General features: G+C 44.0%; 1 protein-coding gene across 1 annotated transcript in view; it reads left to right on the forward strand.

Moving 5' to 3' along the window:
- Positions 1-18,785, forward strand: part of LOC311242870 (mitogen-activated protein kinase kinase kinase kinase 4) — a gene marked incomplete at its 5' end in the record, with an annotated part of 207,353 nt that overhangs the window by 47,836 nt on the left and 140,732 nt on the right. The window contains 3 exon segments of the mRNA XM_084331936.1: positions 1,284-1,330; positions 1,333-1,364; positions 1,366-1,401. Of these exon segments, the coding sequence (XP_084188062.1) occupies positions 1,284-1,330; positions 1,333-1,364; positions 1,366-1,401 (115 nt within the window).

Here is an 18,785-nt window from a genome sequence, read left to right on the forward strand (position 1 = left end):
CCTCCTCTCCTCTCCTCTCCTATGCTTGCACTTTGCACCCACCCCCTCCCAATGTACAGTCTCCTCTCCCTCGTATGTATATATTTTCTGTTAGGATCTCTGTTGACCAGTACTGTATATTTGCAATATCGGTGTATGTCACAAATGTAAACAGTAACTGTATATCTGTATGTCCGTGTATATCATAAATGTCATTATGAATTGAAAATGAGGGGATCCTGATGTAAACAAGAGGAAAGTCTTTCTCTGGTCTGCATCCCCTTAACAATTGTGTGTGTATTGAGCCGTACTGTATTGTATCCATTCTGGCAATCTGTTAATAAAGTTTTCAATCAATCAATCAACTCTTCCTCTCCTCTCCTCTCCTCTTCCCTCCTCTCCTCTCTCCTCTCCTCTCCTCTCCTCTCCTCTCGTCTCCTCTCCTCTTCCTCTCCTCTCCTCTCCTCTCCTCTCCTCTCTTCTCCTCCCCCTCTCCTCTCCCCTCCTCTCCTCTCCTCTCCTCTCCTCTCCTCTCCTCTCCTCTCCTCTCCTCTCCTCTCCTCTTCCTCCTCCTCTCCTCTCCTCATCCTCTCCTCTCCCTCTCCTCTCCCCTCTCCTCTCCCCTCCTCTCCCTCTCCTCTCCTCTCCTCTCCTCTCCTCTCCTCTCCTCTCCTCTCCTCCCCCTCTCCTCCCCCTCTCCTCTCCTCTCCTCTCCTCTCCTCTCCTCTCCTCGCTTCTCCTCCCCCTCTCCTCTCCTCTCCTCTCCTCTCCTCTCCTCTCCTCTCCTCTCCCTCTCCCCTCCTCTCCTCTCCTCTCCTCTCCTCTCCTCTCCTCTCCTCTCCTCTCCCTCCCTCTCCTCTCCTCTCCCCTCCTCTCTCTCTCCTCTCCTCTCCTCTCCTCTCCTTCCATCCTCCTCCTCCCTCTCCTCTCCTCTCCTCTCCTCTCCTCTCCCTCTCCTCTCCCTCTCCTCTCTTCTCCTCCCCTCTCCTCTCCTCTCCTCTCATCTCCTCCCCTCTCCTCCTCCCCTCTCCTCTCTCCTCTCCTCTCCTCTCCTCTCCTCTCTTCTCCTCCCCTCTCCTCCCTCTCCCTCTCCTCTCCTCTCCTCTCCTCTCCTCTCCTCTCCTCTCCTCTCCTCCCCCTCTCCTCTCCTCCTCCCTCCTCCTCTCCTCTCCTCTCCTCTCCTCTCCTCTCCTCTCCCCCTCCTCTCCTCTCCTCTCCTCTCCCTCTCCTCTTCCCCCTCCTCTCCTCTCCCCTCTCCTCTCCTCTCCTCTCCTCCTCTCCTCTCCTCTCCTCTCCTCTCTCCTCTCCTTCTCCTCCCCCTCTCCTCTCCTCTTCCTCCCCCTCTCCTCTCTCAGGACCCAGCAGGTATCTTTGAGCTGGTGGAGTGTTGTCGGCAATGGAACCTATGGGCAAGTCTACAAGGTTGGTAGTTCAAATCCTTCTCTCTGTCTCTCTTTTGTCTAAAATGTGTTTCTCATGTACATATTCCGTGTGTGTGTGTGTGTGTGTGTGTGTGTGTGTGTGTGTGTGTGTGTGTGTGTGTGTGTGTGGTGTGTGTGTGGTGTGTGTGTGTGTGTGTGTGTGTGTGTGTGTGTGTGTGTGTGTGTGTGTGTGTGTGTGTGTGTGTGTGTGTGTGTGTGTGTGTGTGTGTGTGTGTGTGTGTGTGTGTGTGTGTGTGTGTGTGTGTGTGTGTGTTAACAGCAGTTTCCAACCAGTTAAAGCCTACATCTGAATCTTCTGCTGAACATGTTTAATAGTATCTCTAAAACTTTCTCTCTCTCACTCACACACACTGACGCACACGCACACACACACACACACACACAACACACACACACACACCAGCATCTTTAAATGTCCCTGGGTGGGGCTCACTTCCTTATCGCAGTAGCATCAGTGTGTGTGTGTATCTGGTGTGTGGTTGTGGGAGGGGGCCTGGCACGGCTGGCCTGGTGCTAGCCACATTCACACACTACTTGTGCATGTGTGCATGTGCGTTGTGTGTGTGTGCGCACGTGTGTGTGTGTGTGTGTGTGTGTAGGCATGTACATTTAGTACAGATTTTCAAAACCCTTACCCTATTTCCTACTCAATTTCCCATCAATGATGATGTTGTGTGGGTTAGTGGTAGGCCTATTGTTTGGGGGTTAACAAATTAACGTCAACGGAATGACCTAAAAAAGATGGTAATAAAAATGTGTCCATGTGTGTCTGTGCGTGCATGAGAGAGAGAGAGAGAGAGAGAGAGAGAGAGAGAGAGAGAGAGAGAGAGAGAGAGAGAAGGAAGGGTGTGTGCCTGTCGACAGTAGATTTACTGACAGAGGAGTGTTGTAAGGCAGGGCTTGTCTCTCTCTCTGGACAGTTTTTCAATCTGACAGCAGAGTCACAGTGTCCTGTCCTCCCACCTATTACACACACAGACGTTGCAAGATTTCTTTTTGCAAAATAATAAAAAAAAAAAAAAAAAAGGGAAAAAGGATGATTCAGTATCCAGTTATAGGTCCATGAACATTTGGACATTGACACAACTTTCACAATACTGTCTCTGTACACCACCGCGGTGGACTTGAAATTAAACAATCAAGATGTGCTTTAAATGCAGACTTTCTGTCGTGGGGCGTATTGTGACAGAGCTAACTATTGATTTGTGATGTTAGCCTTACATTGGGCTGTTCCGTTCTGTTCTGTTCTGTTTTTGCGAACTCAAGTCGAGGTTACGCACGCACAGAGGACGGTAATCTTTAAGTTCAAATGAAAGAGTTTTGTCCTTTTTATAAGTTTATACATGACTGTTGTGGCTGTTATCCATTTATTATCCTCTCGTGTGCTCCTGAAAAGATGGGGAGCTTTTTTTTTTCAGCTTTTTTTTTATTTTATTATTATTTAAACATTAAGTCAAGTCAAGTCAAGTAATTTATTTATATAGCACGTTTAAAAGCACAAGAGCCAACCAAAGTGCTGTACAATCAAAGCTTAAAATCAATGTCCTAATATAAAATACACAAATACAAAAATACAAAAAGGCACAGCAGGACAAGACAGTCCATTCAGAGAGTAGGACAGTAGGACAACACACAAATAGGGGAACACAAAGTACAGTAGCACACAGGGGGACAGAGGAGCATAAGAAGATATACAGGGAGGGCATTATGTTTATAGGGCATTTCTGCTTATTGGGATAGGACAGTGAGTGACGGAAACCAGGTAGAGAGAAGGGGGATGACATGCAACAAATGTCCTGGGTCGGATTCGAACCCAGGACGATGGTGATTAAATGATATGCGCCTTATCAAGGTGAGCCACCGTAGTGTAGTGTGGCAGTGAAAGGGTTTTAAACCCGTTGTCGCGTGGCAGTGAAAGGGTTATCGTTCTGTAGTGTCGCAGTGAAGGGGTTAACCCTATGGTAGAGTGGTAGTGAAAAGGGTTAAGGGACCAAAAGTAATTGGACAATTGCCTGCTCAGCTGTTCCGTGGCCAGGCGTGTGCTGCTATCCCCCCATTGTTTCATTCACAAGGAGCAGTTAAACGGTCTAAGAGAGTTCATTTAGACTTTTTCAACTCTCAATAATATGAGGTCTTGATCTTTTTATTTCAAAAGCCACTGCTGCGGTGCACGGAGCCAAAATGATGAGAATCGTGCTGATATGATGTCCAAATATTCATGGCCCTGTCTGTGTATATATAATATATTTTTCTTCCTTTCGACGATTTATTCTTCATTGTTATTCCAGCAGGGGGCTACAACACCTCACACACTACTGTCAGGCAGACGACGCCAAGTGATTTCATGACTCACTGACAGGCCCAATCGAATGCTGCCTCGATGATAATAAATGTACGTGCAATGTCTATGTCAAAACATGGACGTCTTGGTAGACTACTCGATGCCCCCCGTGTAAGGATTCATATTCTTTATTCGAATGCAATTTCATTAAAATGCACACTTCCGATTCTGAAATCATGGGAGAGAGAGAGTGGGGGGGGGGGGGGGGGGGGGGGGGAGAAAATTAATGAATGTCGATGAGAGCCTTGACGTAAGTGGTTGTTGTAGCTACGGCTGTGGGGGTGGTGCTGGAGACACGATCCAATAGACTTTTATACGCCTGAGTCTCCTGAACACGGAGAGACCAGTCCCAAGTCGATATGAACTTTCTCAGCCGAGCTATAGCCACTTTTTCAGCCCCCATGTGCACATTCATACATGTTCTCCCCCTGCTCTCTCTCCCCCCGTGAGCTCAATGTAACGCGGCAGTGCAGTGGTCTATAGTGTTAGTGTTATAGTCATTCTTCTTTGTTAATATCAAAACCCAAAATGTGCCTGCAAAATATGACTAGATTCAAATGTATTGTCATTATTCAGCACAAGTGCAGTACAACAAAAATATGTTTGGCATCCAACCAGAGTGCAAATGTAACAGTAAAGTGCAATAGTAATATACAATGTGTACAGGTGATTAAACTGGGTATAAAAAGTATCAAATAGTACTGCTGCGTAATAGTGCTAATCAGATGTATGTACAGAGTTGTAGTATTAACATGTATAGTGATACAGGTATAAAGACAGTATGGTAGTAGTCATACTGTCCAGCAGTGTAACTAGTAAGAGTAGGTAAGGGATACTTACAGATATGTAAAAAGGATGATATGCAGGTATGTACAGACAGATGTGGATATATATATATATATATGGTAAGAATAAATATATATATGGTATATACAGCATTATTGTACATGCTATCATACAGAGTTATATGCAGGTGCAATTAAAAATGAGTATTTTACTGAACCTTATGTAATGTTAAACTTAAAGAGAAGACGGAGGTCTCTGTGTGCCCAGTTGAGGTCTGGCACCCTGCCGATTGGCGGTGGAAGTGGGTAGATTCCAGGGTAAACCTGAGGAGGAGCGGTTGTGTGTTCTGTGTGATCTGGGAGTGGTGGAGGATGAATATCATTTTGTTTTTTATTGCCCTTTGTACACCGCTTTGAGGAGGCTTTATTTGAGAAAATTCAAATTGTAAACCCAGATTGTTTTGGCAGTCTGAGAGTTGTATGTTGAGTTGTTTTTTTGTGGAGGACATCTTCGGTTTTGCAGGATTTTTGGAGAAGGCATGGCACCTGAGACAAGACACACTGTATCCTATATAATTGTATTTGAATTCACCTTGTTTTTCTGTTTATTTACCTTGAGTACAGCTTGTGTTATATTACGTTTTATTGTATTTTCTTGTATTCTTTTATGGCCATCTTGGTCTATGTCATTTGTTAAGTAATTGGTAAAAGTATATTATTATATACTTATTGTTATGTGTCTTGTAAGCCCATATGGGCTGGGCATACATCTGTATGTAAGACACGAAAATAAAAAAATATCAAATCAAATCAAAAAAAAAATTATAAGTAGGTACAGTATATAGAAGGATTATATGCAGGTATATTGCATATGGATACCAATACCTCCCCTCCCTCTCCCCACATGCTGCTATGGCGCCCGAATTTCCCCCAAGGGGATCAATAAAGGAATATCTTCTCTTATCTATCTCGATTGTGGCAGAAGTAAGGCTTTACCCGATACAGAGACATTATAGAATCTCTTGCCGACCTAACCCGCCCATATTTGGTGTGTTAGGTGAATTCATTCCTCCAGTGTAATACTAGGCCGTTTCATTCTGTGCCCATTTTAATTCAACCGAATGTAACAACCAGTCACATGTTGACGAACAAACAGTACCAGCATGTTGACAGAGGGCCAGCAGGAGGGAGAATGTGGCATTGGTCTGCCGGTGTTGTAATTGGTTACCGAGGTAAATGTGATAATATATTCAATTCAACTTTATTCCAGACACTTAAGGTAAAAAAAGAAAAAAAGAAACATAGCACAACGATACAATACAAAACATATAAAACTGTAAAAAATAACAATCCTTGGTATAAAAAATACACAGTTAAAATTAGGGATGCTCGATATTGGCTTTTTTACCGATACCGATATTCCGATATTGTCCAACTCTTAATTTCCGATACCGATATCAACCGATACCGATATATGCAGGGTTTCCCCGTCCAAAAAACTGAATAATTTCAGGTAACTAATTCACTGGATATATATATAACAAATATTGTTATTGTTTTTTTTTGTTTTTAAACCGATACCGATATTTTCCGATATCACATTTTACTGCCGATATCGGCCGATAATATCGGTCGGCCGATAATATCGGACATCCCTAGTTAAAATACATAGAGGCTCTTTCTCCAATGTCGCCACACGATAGAATTGAACCTGATGTTACTTTTGACAGGGTTAATTAAGGCCACAATAACCCTGTTCAATGAGTCATCTAACCGACACATAAACCTGTACATAAGGTTTCTTACAAGTGCCTTAAAGTTTGGGATGCCCCGATCGATCGGCCAGCGATCGTTATCGGCCGATATTTACTAAAATAGCTGGATAGAGTATCGGTAATTATTAGGGCTGTCAGTTTATCGCGTTAATTAGATTAATTAATTACACAGCAAATTATCGCGTTATGAAAATTAACGCAAAATTAATTACAATTTCTTTTTTTTATCTCATTCAATCCATAAGAACATAGAATACACTTTTACAGACTTTTTTTTAATATGGTCCATTTGCATGTTCTTGGTATCTGATTCTAGGGACATCTATGGATCTCAGGGAATGTATTCTCAGTGTCAGAAATACTGTGGGCTAGATCCACAAAGAATGGATTGCACGGAGCAAGTTGCACCCTTACTTACAATTCATTATGAATTGAAAATGGGGGACCCTGATTTAAATTATGGCTATGTGTCTAATCTGCCCATCGCATTATCAATGACTCATTTCCAGTCAACATTGTCGAAGCAGATTGTTTTTTTATCGGTTCATTTCCGTTTTTATAGCATTTTGAAAAGCCCTCGTTTTCACAAAAAAAATTAAAGATTCCATGATATTCGCCCTGTACTGTAATATTCTAGAACGTTGTCATTTTTCGGCCTATTTATGAATCGTTTTCAAATAAACGCTAGATTATCGATAGTATATGTGTACGTGTGCACGCTGGTGCCGCGCGCTGAAAATCGATTCTCTCAGTTCCTGATCGCTCTTACAGTCAAACAGCGTGGAAACGGGTCTGATTATCCTAAGACTGGTAAAATAGATTCCTTACCTGAGATCAGATGGTATCCAAATGGATTATTCCAATTCCTGATCGCCATTCCAAAAATCGATCCTTTTATTGATCCAACGCGTATACTGTAAAACACATATTACACGCTGTGCTGAGGGTCCAGAATGAAGCTGATCGGCTCCGATTACATGCGTGAGAAGTAAAATGTGGATTCCGGAGTTTTTTTTTCTCATCCATTTTCATCGAGTCCAATCCAAAATGGTGCATTACCATCTGGGAAAAATCTAAGCAAATTAATAGATGGAAGATGATTAAACAGAAGGTTTTGTAGATACAGTACTGAATTCTGCCATCCGGACACATGCAATTTGAAATATGATTATAGAATATCAGGCATAAAATGGTGCTATTAAAATGCGATTAATTAGTTTAATTAATTACAAATCCTGTAATTAATTAGATTACTTTTTTTAATCGCCTGACAGCACTAGTAATTATATATATATTTTTAAACTATTATTATTATTTTTATTTATAATATTTTTTTTTTTTTTTTTCAAATAGTTTTTCTTTATTTTCCCTTTTCAACATGAAACAAGACAATACAATACAATAACAATACTAATAAACAAGACATCACAGGACAATAACAGTAATAATAATAATAATAATAATAATAATAATAATAATAATAATAATAATAACGACAATGACAAAACCATCAGTTGAATCAGAATAATGAAAAATAAAATAGTCATGTATAAATTAAATATATAAATTAATAAGAATATATATATATATATACATATACATACACACATACATATATATACATATATACATGCATATACCCACATGTATGTACCATAAGGCGAGATTACTTGAGCACCCGTCATCTCCAGTATCGACAACCAAGGTCCCTACCCCGTGAGGACCCCAAATCCGGCGCCCCAGCGAGCCAGAGCATCATGCCTCTTTAACACTCCGATTCACCAAGACCTCGAATCAGGGGCCCCCACCAGTCCGAGACCGCGTCTTGTTTGCTTTTCTCATATTTTTATATTCAGAGTTAATGATATTGTTTACACTGTTAATTTTTTCTCATACGTATTTTTAAATAAACAATAATAAATAATAACAACAATGACAACAACAACATCATTGTTATACAACAGACAGGCCTCTTACGCGTCTGTTGTACAACTTCTTCCACTAGGGAAACCCACCTCCAAAAAATACACAACCGGGGATAGACATCCCAAGACCCCCGGCCCCCACCCCTCCCCCAACCAAACAGCAAAACCACCAATCGACACGGCCAGCGACAGCATGCTGATATATTCACATACCGCCACTAGCCGTATCAATCAACAGCCCCTCTGCTCAATCGAGAAAACAGCGGAGACCAAAGGTCCCGGAACATCCACCCCCGGCCACGCTCCTCCAAGGTCAATCTCTCCAATGGAAGAAGCTGGGATATCTGATCTTGAAACATCTCAAAAGTGGGCGAAGAGTCATTTTTCCAAAACAGGAGAATACATTTCTTGGCAAAGTATGTTATAACAATCAGCAGTCTATATTTTTTTGGATCCATCTGGATCTCTGGTAATTCATTAAGTAAATAGGCACATGGGGACAAGTCAAATTCCGTTTCTAATACAGATTTTGTAAATAAATGAATACAATTCCAGAATCGTTTTAGTTTATCACAGTGCCAAAACATTTGTAGAAATGTTCCTTCGTTAGTTTTACATCTAGGACAGTTTATTGAATTATCTCTAGACATTTTATGCATTTTTATTGGAGTTAAATACAATTTATGGATACATTTAAAATTTGCTTCTTTGATTTTGTTACTTGTAAATGGAAAGTGTATTCTATCACAAATATTTAGCCATGTATTTTCTACAAATTTCATGGTTAGGTCTGTCTCCCAGATCCTCAACAAAGGCAAAAAAGATGATATAATATAATAAGAAATAACAATTCAGTACATTTATATCTATGGGTTAATTTGTTAGATTTAGTTTCACTAAGTTAGGAAAGTAATGTTTTAAGTCAAGCCTGATGTTGCCTTGCACAAAAGAATGATCCCAGTCTCTTCCACACAGTGAGGCATACAGTTTATTAATTGAACAATGGATATTTACATTACATTTAGTCATTTAGCTGACTCTTTTATCCAAAGTGACTTACATGTTCTGTACGACAAGTCATCAGGAAGGAAGGGCACAACTCTATCAGCTGAGTAACAATGTTGGTTACAATGTTGGTGCTACAGTGTAGATTAGTATAATAGGATTGATTGATTGAATTGATTGAAAACTTTATTAACAGATTGCAGAATGGGTACAATACAGTACAGCTCATTACACACAGTTGTTAAGGGGATGCAGACCAGAGAAAGACTTTCGTCTTGTTTACATCAGGGTCCCCCATTTTCAATTCATCAAGACATATATGACATACATGACATACAGATAGACAGTACTGCTACATCTATACATTTATGACATACCAGATTTGCAAATACAGTACTGTTTGTGATACAAAAAGAGTCCAGAAAAGGGAGTATATACATTTGACGTAGAAACTGTACATTGGACAAGTGCATGACAGTAAGAGTAACAAGTAACAAAACCAAAAACGATCAGTATCGGCAGTGTATCGGCCGATATGGCGCATAGAAGATCGGTGATCAGTATCGGTGGCAAAAAACGTGATAGTTAAATCGTAAAATACCTTAAATGTAGGTATACCCACACTGACAAACAGCTGGCTGGTACTGTGCCATCTAGGGACACGCAAGAACAGTCGTAGAGCATCATTGACTGACCCACAGGTGAGCAGCATACATCGGCGTACAATACGCTCTGAACAGTGAATTTTGCCATCTGAAGAGCACATATGAAATGTACGTATAGGCATGTTTGCCTGTGCGTATAATTCACAACGCTGTCTCTGAATGTCTTTTTTTTTATCCACTTTTTCTCCCATTTTCTATATTTTCTCCCATCCCAATTTCGTATCATCCAATTCAACCCTCCCCTGTCACGAACGCTGTTTCTTGCCTCCCACAAGCCGGCTGCAATGTGGACTAAGTCATACATAGCACAAGTCCCCTCCGGTACTTGAGGTAACAGCAGTCGCATCTTTTCACCTGTGCAGCTCGATCTCTCAGTGGCGAGGAGTAACGCGTGGGAGGCTCACGCTGCCCCCGACACTTCCTGATTCTACTGCGCAGGCGAACCAACCGACCTGTAGGAGTCGCTGTCCACAACGCCTGATCCCCACCCATCAGTTTCCCACCCCCTAATACGGCCAATGTGTATTAGTACGGACGACCAGCTAAACTGAAAGCAAATGTGGAGCGCTGGGCTCGAACAGGCGAGCCCAGCGTCTCCAGATTTCGTGGTGAGCGCCTTGCCCACTACGCCACGTAGCCGCCCTGTCTCTGAATGTCTTTATCATCAGACAAATCATCTGCAATACAATGGCCGCGGTATTTAATCTCATTACATACTTCAAGAACAGGATAAAAATCAGGAGAAACTGCCCCACGATCTTCTTTACATTAATGTACAGTCACGTTTCAAGTTTCTTTATTAGTTGTCGTACAGAAGTACAGAATACTTTTATACAAAATGCTTCTTTCTGTTACGCTCCAGAGACTGTGCTAGGCAAAAATAGATAAGTATAAAATAAGTATAGCAAGTATAGAATAGAAGTCAAGTACGTAGACAAAATATGTCCTAGTATATACATATATACAATGAAGAGTAGAAGTAACTGAGTTACAAATACAATATACTATACAGTACAAAGCAGAAATGGGATGAGGTACAATTTAGGTACAATTTAGGCCTACAACTTAACAACTTTCATTCTTTTTCTTGTAGAATCCTGTATGTTATGTGACCGAAATGTGAGTCATTTCTGTCTCAAAGAGACTGGCTGGTCATTCTGCTGCTTAGGTTGCTAACTTGGTTTCAATCACTTTACTCTCTTCTATAAACTAAACACCAAGAACTCATACTGGTCGCTGGGACTCTGCGGCTGGTGGGTGTAAACGTTACTAGAAGAAGCCCCTGTGTTTGTGTGTTCAGGTTATGCTGCAGACTGGAAGCTGATTGGTCAGCGGCGGACAGGATATCCTGTTTGAAGTGGTAGAAAGCCTTCTCTGGAGGATTGGAAGGACATCAGAGAGAGAGAGAGAGAGACAATGGAGATATGGAGAGAGACGGGTGGAGGTGAAGAGAGGGGAGAGGCAGAGCTGAACAAAACACTGACCCTCCTCTCTCCTCATCTCTCCTCTACTCCCTTCCTCTCCTCCTACCCTCTCCCCTCCTTCTCTCGTTTCCTCTCCTCTCTCCTCTCTTTTCCTCTCCTCTCCCCTCTCTCCTCTCCTCCTCCACCCTCCCAGTCTACCACCACATCTTTATTTTTCCCTCTTTCTGACCTCTCTCTCTCTCTCTCTCTCTCTCTCTATTTCTCTTTCTGTCTCTCTCTATCTCTTTCTGTCTCTCTCTGTCTCCCCACCTCTCTCTCCACCTCTCTATCTCTCTGTCTCTCTCTCTCTTTCTCTATCACTCTGTCTCTCTCCATCACTCTCTCTGTCTCTCCGCCCCCTATCTCCATCTATCTCTCTTTCCATTCTGTCCATTCTGTCATCAGTTTTCTATAAAGAACACCAGGACACAGAGAGCAGCACTGTCTCTCAACAGAAACATTGATAAGTCCACTGTTCTGATAGGACTTAATGCCCCCCTCTCTCTCTCTCTCTCTCTCTCTCTCTCTCTCTCTCTCTCTCTCTCTCTCTCTCTCTCTCTCTCTCTCTCTCTCTCTCTCTCTCTCTCTCTCTCTCTCTCTCTCTCTCTCTCTCTCTCTGTCTCTGTCTCTCTCTCTGTCTCTTGCTCCGTCTCTGTCTCTCTCTCTCTGTCGCTCTCTGTCTCTCTCTCTCTGTCTCTGTCTCTCTCTCTCTCTCTCTCTCTCTCTGTCTCTCTCTCTGTGTGTCTCTCTCTCTCTCTCTGTATCTCTGTGCGTAGAGTTATATTGGTAGTAGAATGTGACATCATCGTCATGTGACATGCTTTAGAGGCGACTGGAGCTCACTGTTTTTATAGTATGTGTGAATCCAGTGTATCCTATGAATCTGATTGATTGATTCATCCAAATAAAATGTGTGTGTGTCTGTTCACAAGTCATGTGCCTGACCAGTAAACATGTCGTCCCCCCATCAGTGATATAGTTCCCCACCTTGGGTCAGTCAGGGACTGAAGTCCAGATAAAGCAATAATAAACATGTGTTCTGACTTCGGAGTTCGTCACGCCACAGAAAAATGTGTTATTAACCACCCAGCCAAATCTGAACTATTTAACATGTTTAATAACTATTATAAAAAAAAACATCTGGAAAAACAGCTCATCTGGCTGCTCAGGCCATGTCTCAGGATTGTGGGGGCGTGGTCAGATCACGCTTGATTGACTGTTCCCTTTCACCTTAAAGGTGCTATAGATGACATTTAGCCACTAGGTGTCACACTAGAGCACCAGCATGTCATTTATCCAATCTGGTGCATTCCACGCGGGGGAGAGGGCGAAGTACTGTAGGGAGGGGATGCATGCCTGCAAGATTTAAACGACAACATTAATTTTGGACCCGCAAAAAATTTTTTAAATTATAAATTAATGAATCAAAAATGTATTTTTTGGGGAAAAGCAATTCCGCACCTTTCTAAAGGTTCTGTGGATGTATATTGAGTTAGTCTACATGTTATATTGAGTTATTCTATGACTTACTGACTTAAGCCTTTGCACTCCCTGCATGCGGAGCACAGGCCACTGACGACTTATTTCCATGTTGCGCGGTTTTTGGCCTCCCGGACGATGTTGTGCCGTCCCAGAGTCCAGCCTCTTTCATGTCCCCTTCCCAAGAACGGTTATGTAAGGGATAATGTATAGCTACGAGGTCATTGTCGCAAAATAATTGACCGACACGGAGTTTAAAATACCGAGGCGTCTCGCCGAGGTGTTTTAAACGTCAGTGAAGGTAAATTATTTTGCGACAATGACCGAGTATAGCTATACATTATCCCGCTTATTACAGGGCTAACTTATTAACAATATATAATTAATTTTGCACCATCGACAAGACGAGATCAAATGCAGACGCAGTTCTGTTCTGTCCCGCTGTCATCGCCGGCAGCTTCGCCAGCAGCCGGCAGCAGGTCTGTGGTCTGATTGCACTGATGCAGTGTGTGTCAGTGGGCTTGATTGCGAACAGCTGCGCACAGCGGTCATTATTACTCGGCAGAGGTCCGTTATCGAGTAATAACGGACCTCTGACGAGCGCTATTGACCAATCACAAGCAAGCATTTCGGTGAATGTTAAAGCGCCATGTAATAAATTGAGTTAGTTGAATCAGTTATTCTACATGTTATTCTATATCTTATATTGAGTTATTCTACATGTTATATTGAGTTATTCTACATGTTATATTGAGTTATTCTACATGTTATTCTATATCTTATATTGAGTTATTCTACATGTTATATTGAGTTATTCTACATGTTATATTGAGTTATTCTACATGTTTGTTATATTGAGTTATTCTACATGTTATATTGAGTTATTCTATATCTTATATTGAGTTATTCTACATGTTATATTGAGTTATTCTACATGTTATATTGAGTTATTCTACATGTTATATTGAGTTATTCCAATACGTTTTGGACAAGAGGAAAACAATCAAACATTTTGAAGAAGCAGAGCAGAGTTTCCGTCTGGATAACGGAGCTAACGGCACCACATGTTTATAGCATGACGTAAACGGTCTGATCACAGTGAGTTCAATAGTCGCAGTATTGTGTGCATGAAAACGTAGCCCCCCCCCCCCCCCCCGTCTACACAGTGACACACGGACCATACTGACATTACTCACCATGTAGACACGTGCACGCACGCACACACACACGCACACACACACACGCACACACACGCACGCACACACGCACACACACACACACACACACACACACACACGCACACACACACACGCACACGCACACGCACACGCACACGCACACACACACACACACGGGGCGGTTCCCAGTCAGAGGAAGTAGCCTATATGAATGTGGGTCATATAGCTATATAGTGAAGACCTCTGTGATTACAGACTAATGGTGATTAGTCTCTGCTTCAATGAAGAAATGTAACCAAGACCAGTAATGTAGGTAGGAGACGCACATGGGTTAATAGATAGCAGCTGGATGAGAAATAAATTAAACATTCGACCGATTAATCAGCTATCAGCTTTTTTCCTGCTCCGACCTCAAGCTGCATGGTCATTATACCAGCCTTTAAAAATCCACTATCGGTCGACCTCTAGTCTGAACTCGGCTTCAGCTCGTCGATCAAGCTGTGGGGCGTAGATTTCGGAGCAGCGTGACGACTAGCAGCGCTTTGAGACTCTTTAGGGATCAGACGGAGCACTATTTAGCAGCAGGACGACTAGCAGCGCTTTGAGACTCTTTAGGGATCAGACGGAGCACTATTTAGCAGCGTGACGACTAGCAGCGCTTTGAGACTCTTTAGGGATCAGACGGAGCACTATTTAGCAGCGTGACCGCTAGCAGGGGTTTGAGACTCTTTAGGGATCAGACGGAGCACTATTTAGCAGCGTGATGACTAGCAGGGCTTTGAGACTCTTTAGGGATCAGACGGAGCACTATTTAGCAGCAGGACCGCTAGCAGGGGTTTGAGACTCTTTAGGGATCAGACGGAGCACTATTTAGCAGCAGGACCGCTAGCAGCGCTTTGAGACTCTTTAGGGATCAGACGGAGCACTATTTAGCAGCGTGACGACTAGCAGCGCTTTGAGACTCTTTAGGGATCAGACGGAGCACTATTTAGCAGCGTGACCGCTAGCAGGGCTTTGAGACTCTTTAGGGATCAGACGGAGCACTATTTAGCAGCGTGACGACTAGCAGGGGTTTGAGACTCTTTAGGGATCAGACGGAGCACTATTTAGCAGCGTGACCGCTAGCAGCGCTTTGAGACTCTTTAGGGATCAGACGGAGCACTATTTAGCAGCGTGACGACTAGCAGCGCTTTGAGACTCTTTAGGGATCAGACGGAGCACTATTTAGCAGCGTGACGACTAGCAGGGCTTTGAGACTCTTTAGGGATCAGACGGAGCACTATTTAGCAGCGTGACGACTAGCAGCGCTTTGAGACTCTTTAGGGATCAGAGGGAGCACTATTTAGCAGCGTGACGACTAGCAGGACTTTGAGACTCTTTAGGGATCAGACGGAGCACTATTTAGCAGCGTGACCGCTAGCAGGGCTTTGAGACTATTTAGGGATCAGACGGAGCACTATTTAGCAGCGTGACGACTAGCAGCGCTTTGAGACTCTTTAGGGATCAGACGGAGCACTATTTAGCAGCGTGACGACTAGCAGCGCTTTGAGACTCTTTAGGGATCAGACGGAGCACTATTTAGCAGCGTGACGACTAGCAGCGCTTTGAGACTCTTTAGGGATCAGACGGAGCACTATTTAGCAGCGTGACCGCTAGCAGGGCTTTGAGACTCTTTAGGGATCAGACGGAGCACTATTTAGCAGCGTGACCGCTAGCAGCGCTTTGAGACTCTTCTGTACGGATCAGACGGAGCACTATTTAGCAGCAGGACTGCTAGCAGCGCTTTGAGACTCTTTAGGGATCAGACGGAGCACTATTTAGCAGCAGGACCGCTAGCAGCGCTTTGAGACTCTTTAGGGATCAGACGGAGCACTATTTAGCAGCGTGACGACTAGCAGGGCTTTGAGACTCTTTAGGGATCAGACGGAGCACTATTTAGCAGCGTGACGACTAGCAGCGCTTTGAGACTCTTTAGGGATCAGACGGAGCACTATTTAGCAGCGTGACCGCTAGCAGCGCTTTGAGACTCTTTGGGGATCAGACGGAGCACTATTTAGCAGCTGGACCGCTAGCAGCGCTTTGAGACTCTTTAGGGATCAGACGGAGCACTATTTAGCAGCTGGACCGCTAGCAGGGGTTTGAGACTCTTTAGGGATCAGACGGAGCACTATTTAGCAGCGTGACGACTAGCAGGGCTTTGAGACTCTTCTGTACGGATCAGACGGAGCACTATTTAGCAGCGTGACGACTAGCAGCGCTTTGAGACTCTTTAGGGATCAGACGGAGCACTATTTAGCAGCGTGACGACTAGCAGGGCTTTGAGACTCTTTAGGGATCAGACGGAGCACTATTTAGCAGCGTGACGACTAGCAGCGCTTTGAGACTCTTTAGGGATCAGAGGGAGCACTATTTAGCAGCGTGACGACTAGCAGGACTTTGAGACTCTTTAGGGATCAGACGGAGCACTATTTAGCAGCGTGACCGCTAGCAGGGCTTTGAGACTATTTAGGGATCAGACGGAGCACTATTTAGCAGCGTGACGACTAGCAGCGCTTTGAGACTCTTTAGGGATCAGACGGAGCACTATTTAGCAGCGTGACGACTAGCAGCGCTTTGAGACTCTTTAGGGATCAGACGGAGCACTATTTAGCAGCGTGACGACTAGCAGCGCTTTGAGACTCTTTAGGGATCAGACAGAGCACTATTTAGCAGCGTGACCGCTAGCAGGGCTTTGAGACTCTTTAGGGATCAGACGGAGCACTATTTAGCAGCGTGACCGCTAGCAGCGCTTTGAGACTCTTCTGTACGGATCAGACGGAGCACTATTTAGCAGCAGGACTGCTAGCAGCGCTTTGAGACTCTTTAGGGATCAGACGGAGCACTATTTAGCAGCAGGACCGCTAGCAGCGCTTTGAGACTCTTTAGGGATCAGACGGAGCACTATTTAGCAGCGTGACGACTAGCAGGGCTTTGAGACTCTTTAGGGATCAGACGGAGCACTATTTAGCAGCGTGACGACTAGCAGCGCTTTGAGACTCTTTAGGGATCAGACGGAGCACTATTTAGCAGCGTGACCGCTAGCAGCGCTTTGAGACTCTTTGGGGATCAGACGGAGCACTATTTAGCAGCTGGACCGCTAGCAGCGCTTTGAGACTCTTTAGGGATCAGACGGAGCACTATTTAGCAGCTGGACCGCTAGCAGGGGTTTGAGACTCTTTAGGGATCAGACGGAGCACTATTTAGCAGCGTGACGACTAGCAGGGCTTTGAGACTCTTCTGTACGGATCAGACGGAGCACTATTTAGCAGCGTGACCGCTAGCAGGGCTTTGAGACTCTTTAGGGATCAGACGGAGCACTATTTAGCAGCAGGACCGCTAGCAGGGCTTTGAGACTCTTTAGGGATCAGACGGAGCACTATTTAGCAGCTGGACCGCTAGCAGGACTTTGAGACTCTTTAGGGATCAGAGGGAGCACTATTTAGCAGCGTGACGACTAGCAGGACTTTGAGACTCTTTAGGGATCAGACGGAGCACTATTTAGCAGCGTGACGACTAGCAGGGCTTTGAGACTCTTTAGGGATCAGACGGAGCACTATTTAGCAGCAGGACCGCTAGCAGGGCTTTGAGACTCTTTAGGGATCAGAGGGAGCACTATTTAGCAGCGTGACGACTAGCAGGACTTTGAGACTCTTTAGGGATCAGACGGAGCACTATTTAGCAGCTGGACCGCTAGCAGGACTTTGAGACTCTTTAGGGATCAGAGGGAGCACTATTTAGCAGCGTGACGACTAGCAGGACTTTGAGACTCTTTAGGGATCAGACGGAGCACTATTTAGCAGCGTGACGACTAGCAGGGCTTTGAGACTCTTTAGGGATCAGACGGAGCACTATTTAGCAGCAGGACCGCTAGCAGCGCTTTGAGACTGATGTCTGGATCAGACGGAGCACTATTTAGCAGCAGGACCGCTAGCAGGGCTTTGAGACTCTTTAGGGATCAGACGGAGCACTATTTAGCAGCGTGACGACTACCAGGGCTTTGAGACTCTTTAGGGATCAGACGGAGCACTATTTAGCAGCTGGGGGGCTGCTTTTGTGTTGTTAATATTGTGCAATGTGTATAATGTGGAAAATGTCGTCCAAGGTGATGATTTAGGGAAATGCAGAGAAAGGCGTCGCTAGGAGCGTCTCCATGGTGTGAGCAGGCGTCCCACAAAACGTCCCACAAAACGTCCCACAAAACGTCCCACAAAACGTCCCACAAAAACGTCCCCCACAACATGTTGTCCATGTTGAGGAGAAGAGGGGTTTGTATTGGTTAGTGGGAAAGAGAGAGAGAGCGAGAGAGATATGAAGAGAGCGAGGAGGGGAGGAAAGGAAAGGAAAGAGGACGGAGAGAGTGTTAGAAAGAGGTCTGTTTGGGTTGGTGAGAGGAAGAGGAAGAGGAAACGAGACGGGCAGAGGAGAGGAAGAGAGAGGGAAGCCCCCCCGTGAGGCCTGGGCCCGGTGGTGCTGCTGATAACCTTAGAGAGAATAATACCAGACAAAAACAAACACTGTGACTGACGTGTCATATATTTACCTACTTTGGGTCACTTTAAAGCAGCTGTGACTGCTGTCTAGGGCTGTACCCAATGTCATTTTTTAACATTCGAAGCTTCGATTGAAGTATTCGAACGAAGCTTCGAATGTCTATTAAAAAAAATTACTTACAAATAAAACTTTTTTTTTTTATCTATTTTTTACGAAAT

The sequence above is a fragment of the Notolepis coatsorum genome, assembly GCF_963971535.1.
Source record: "Notolepis coatsorum genome assembly, chromosome: 16".
NCBI lineage: Eukaryota > Metazoa > Chordata > Actinopteri > Aulopiformes > Paralepididae > Notolepis > Notolepis coatsorum.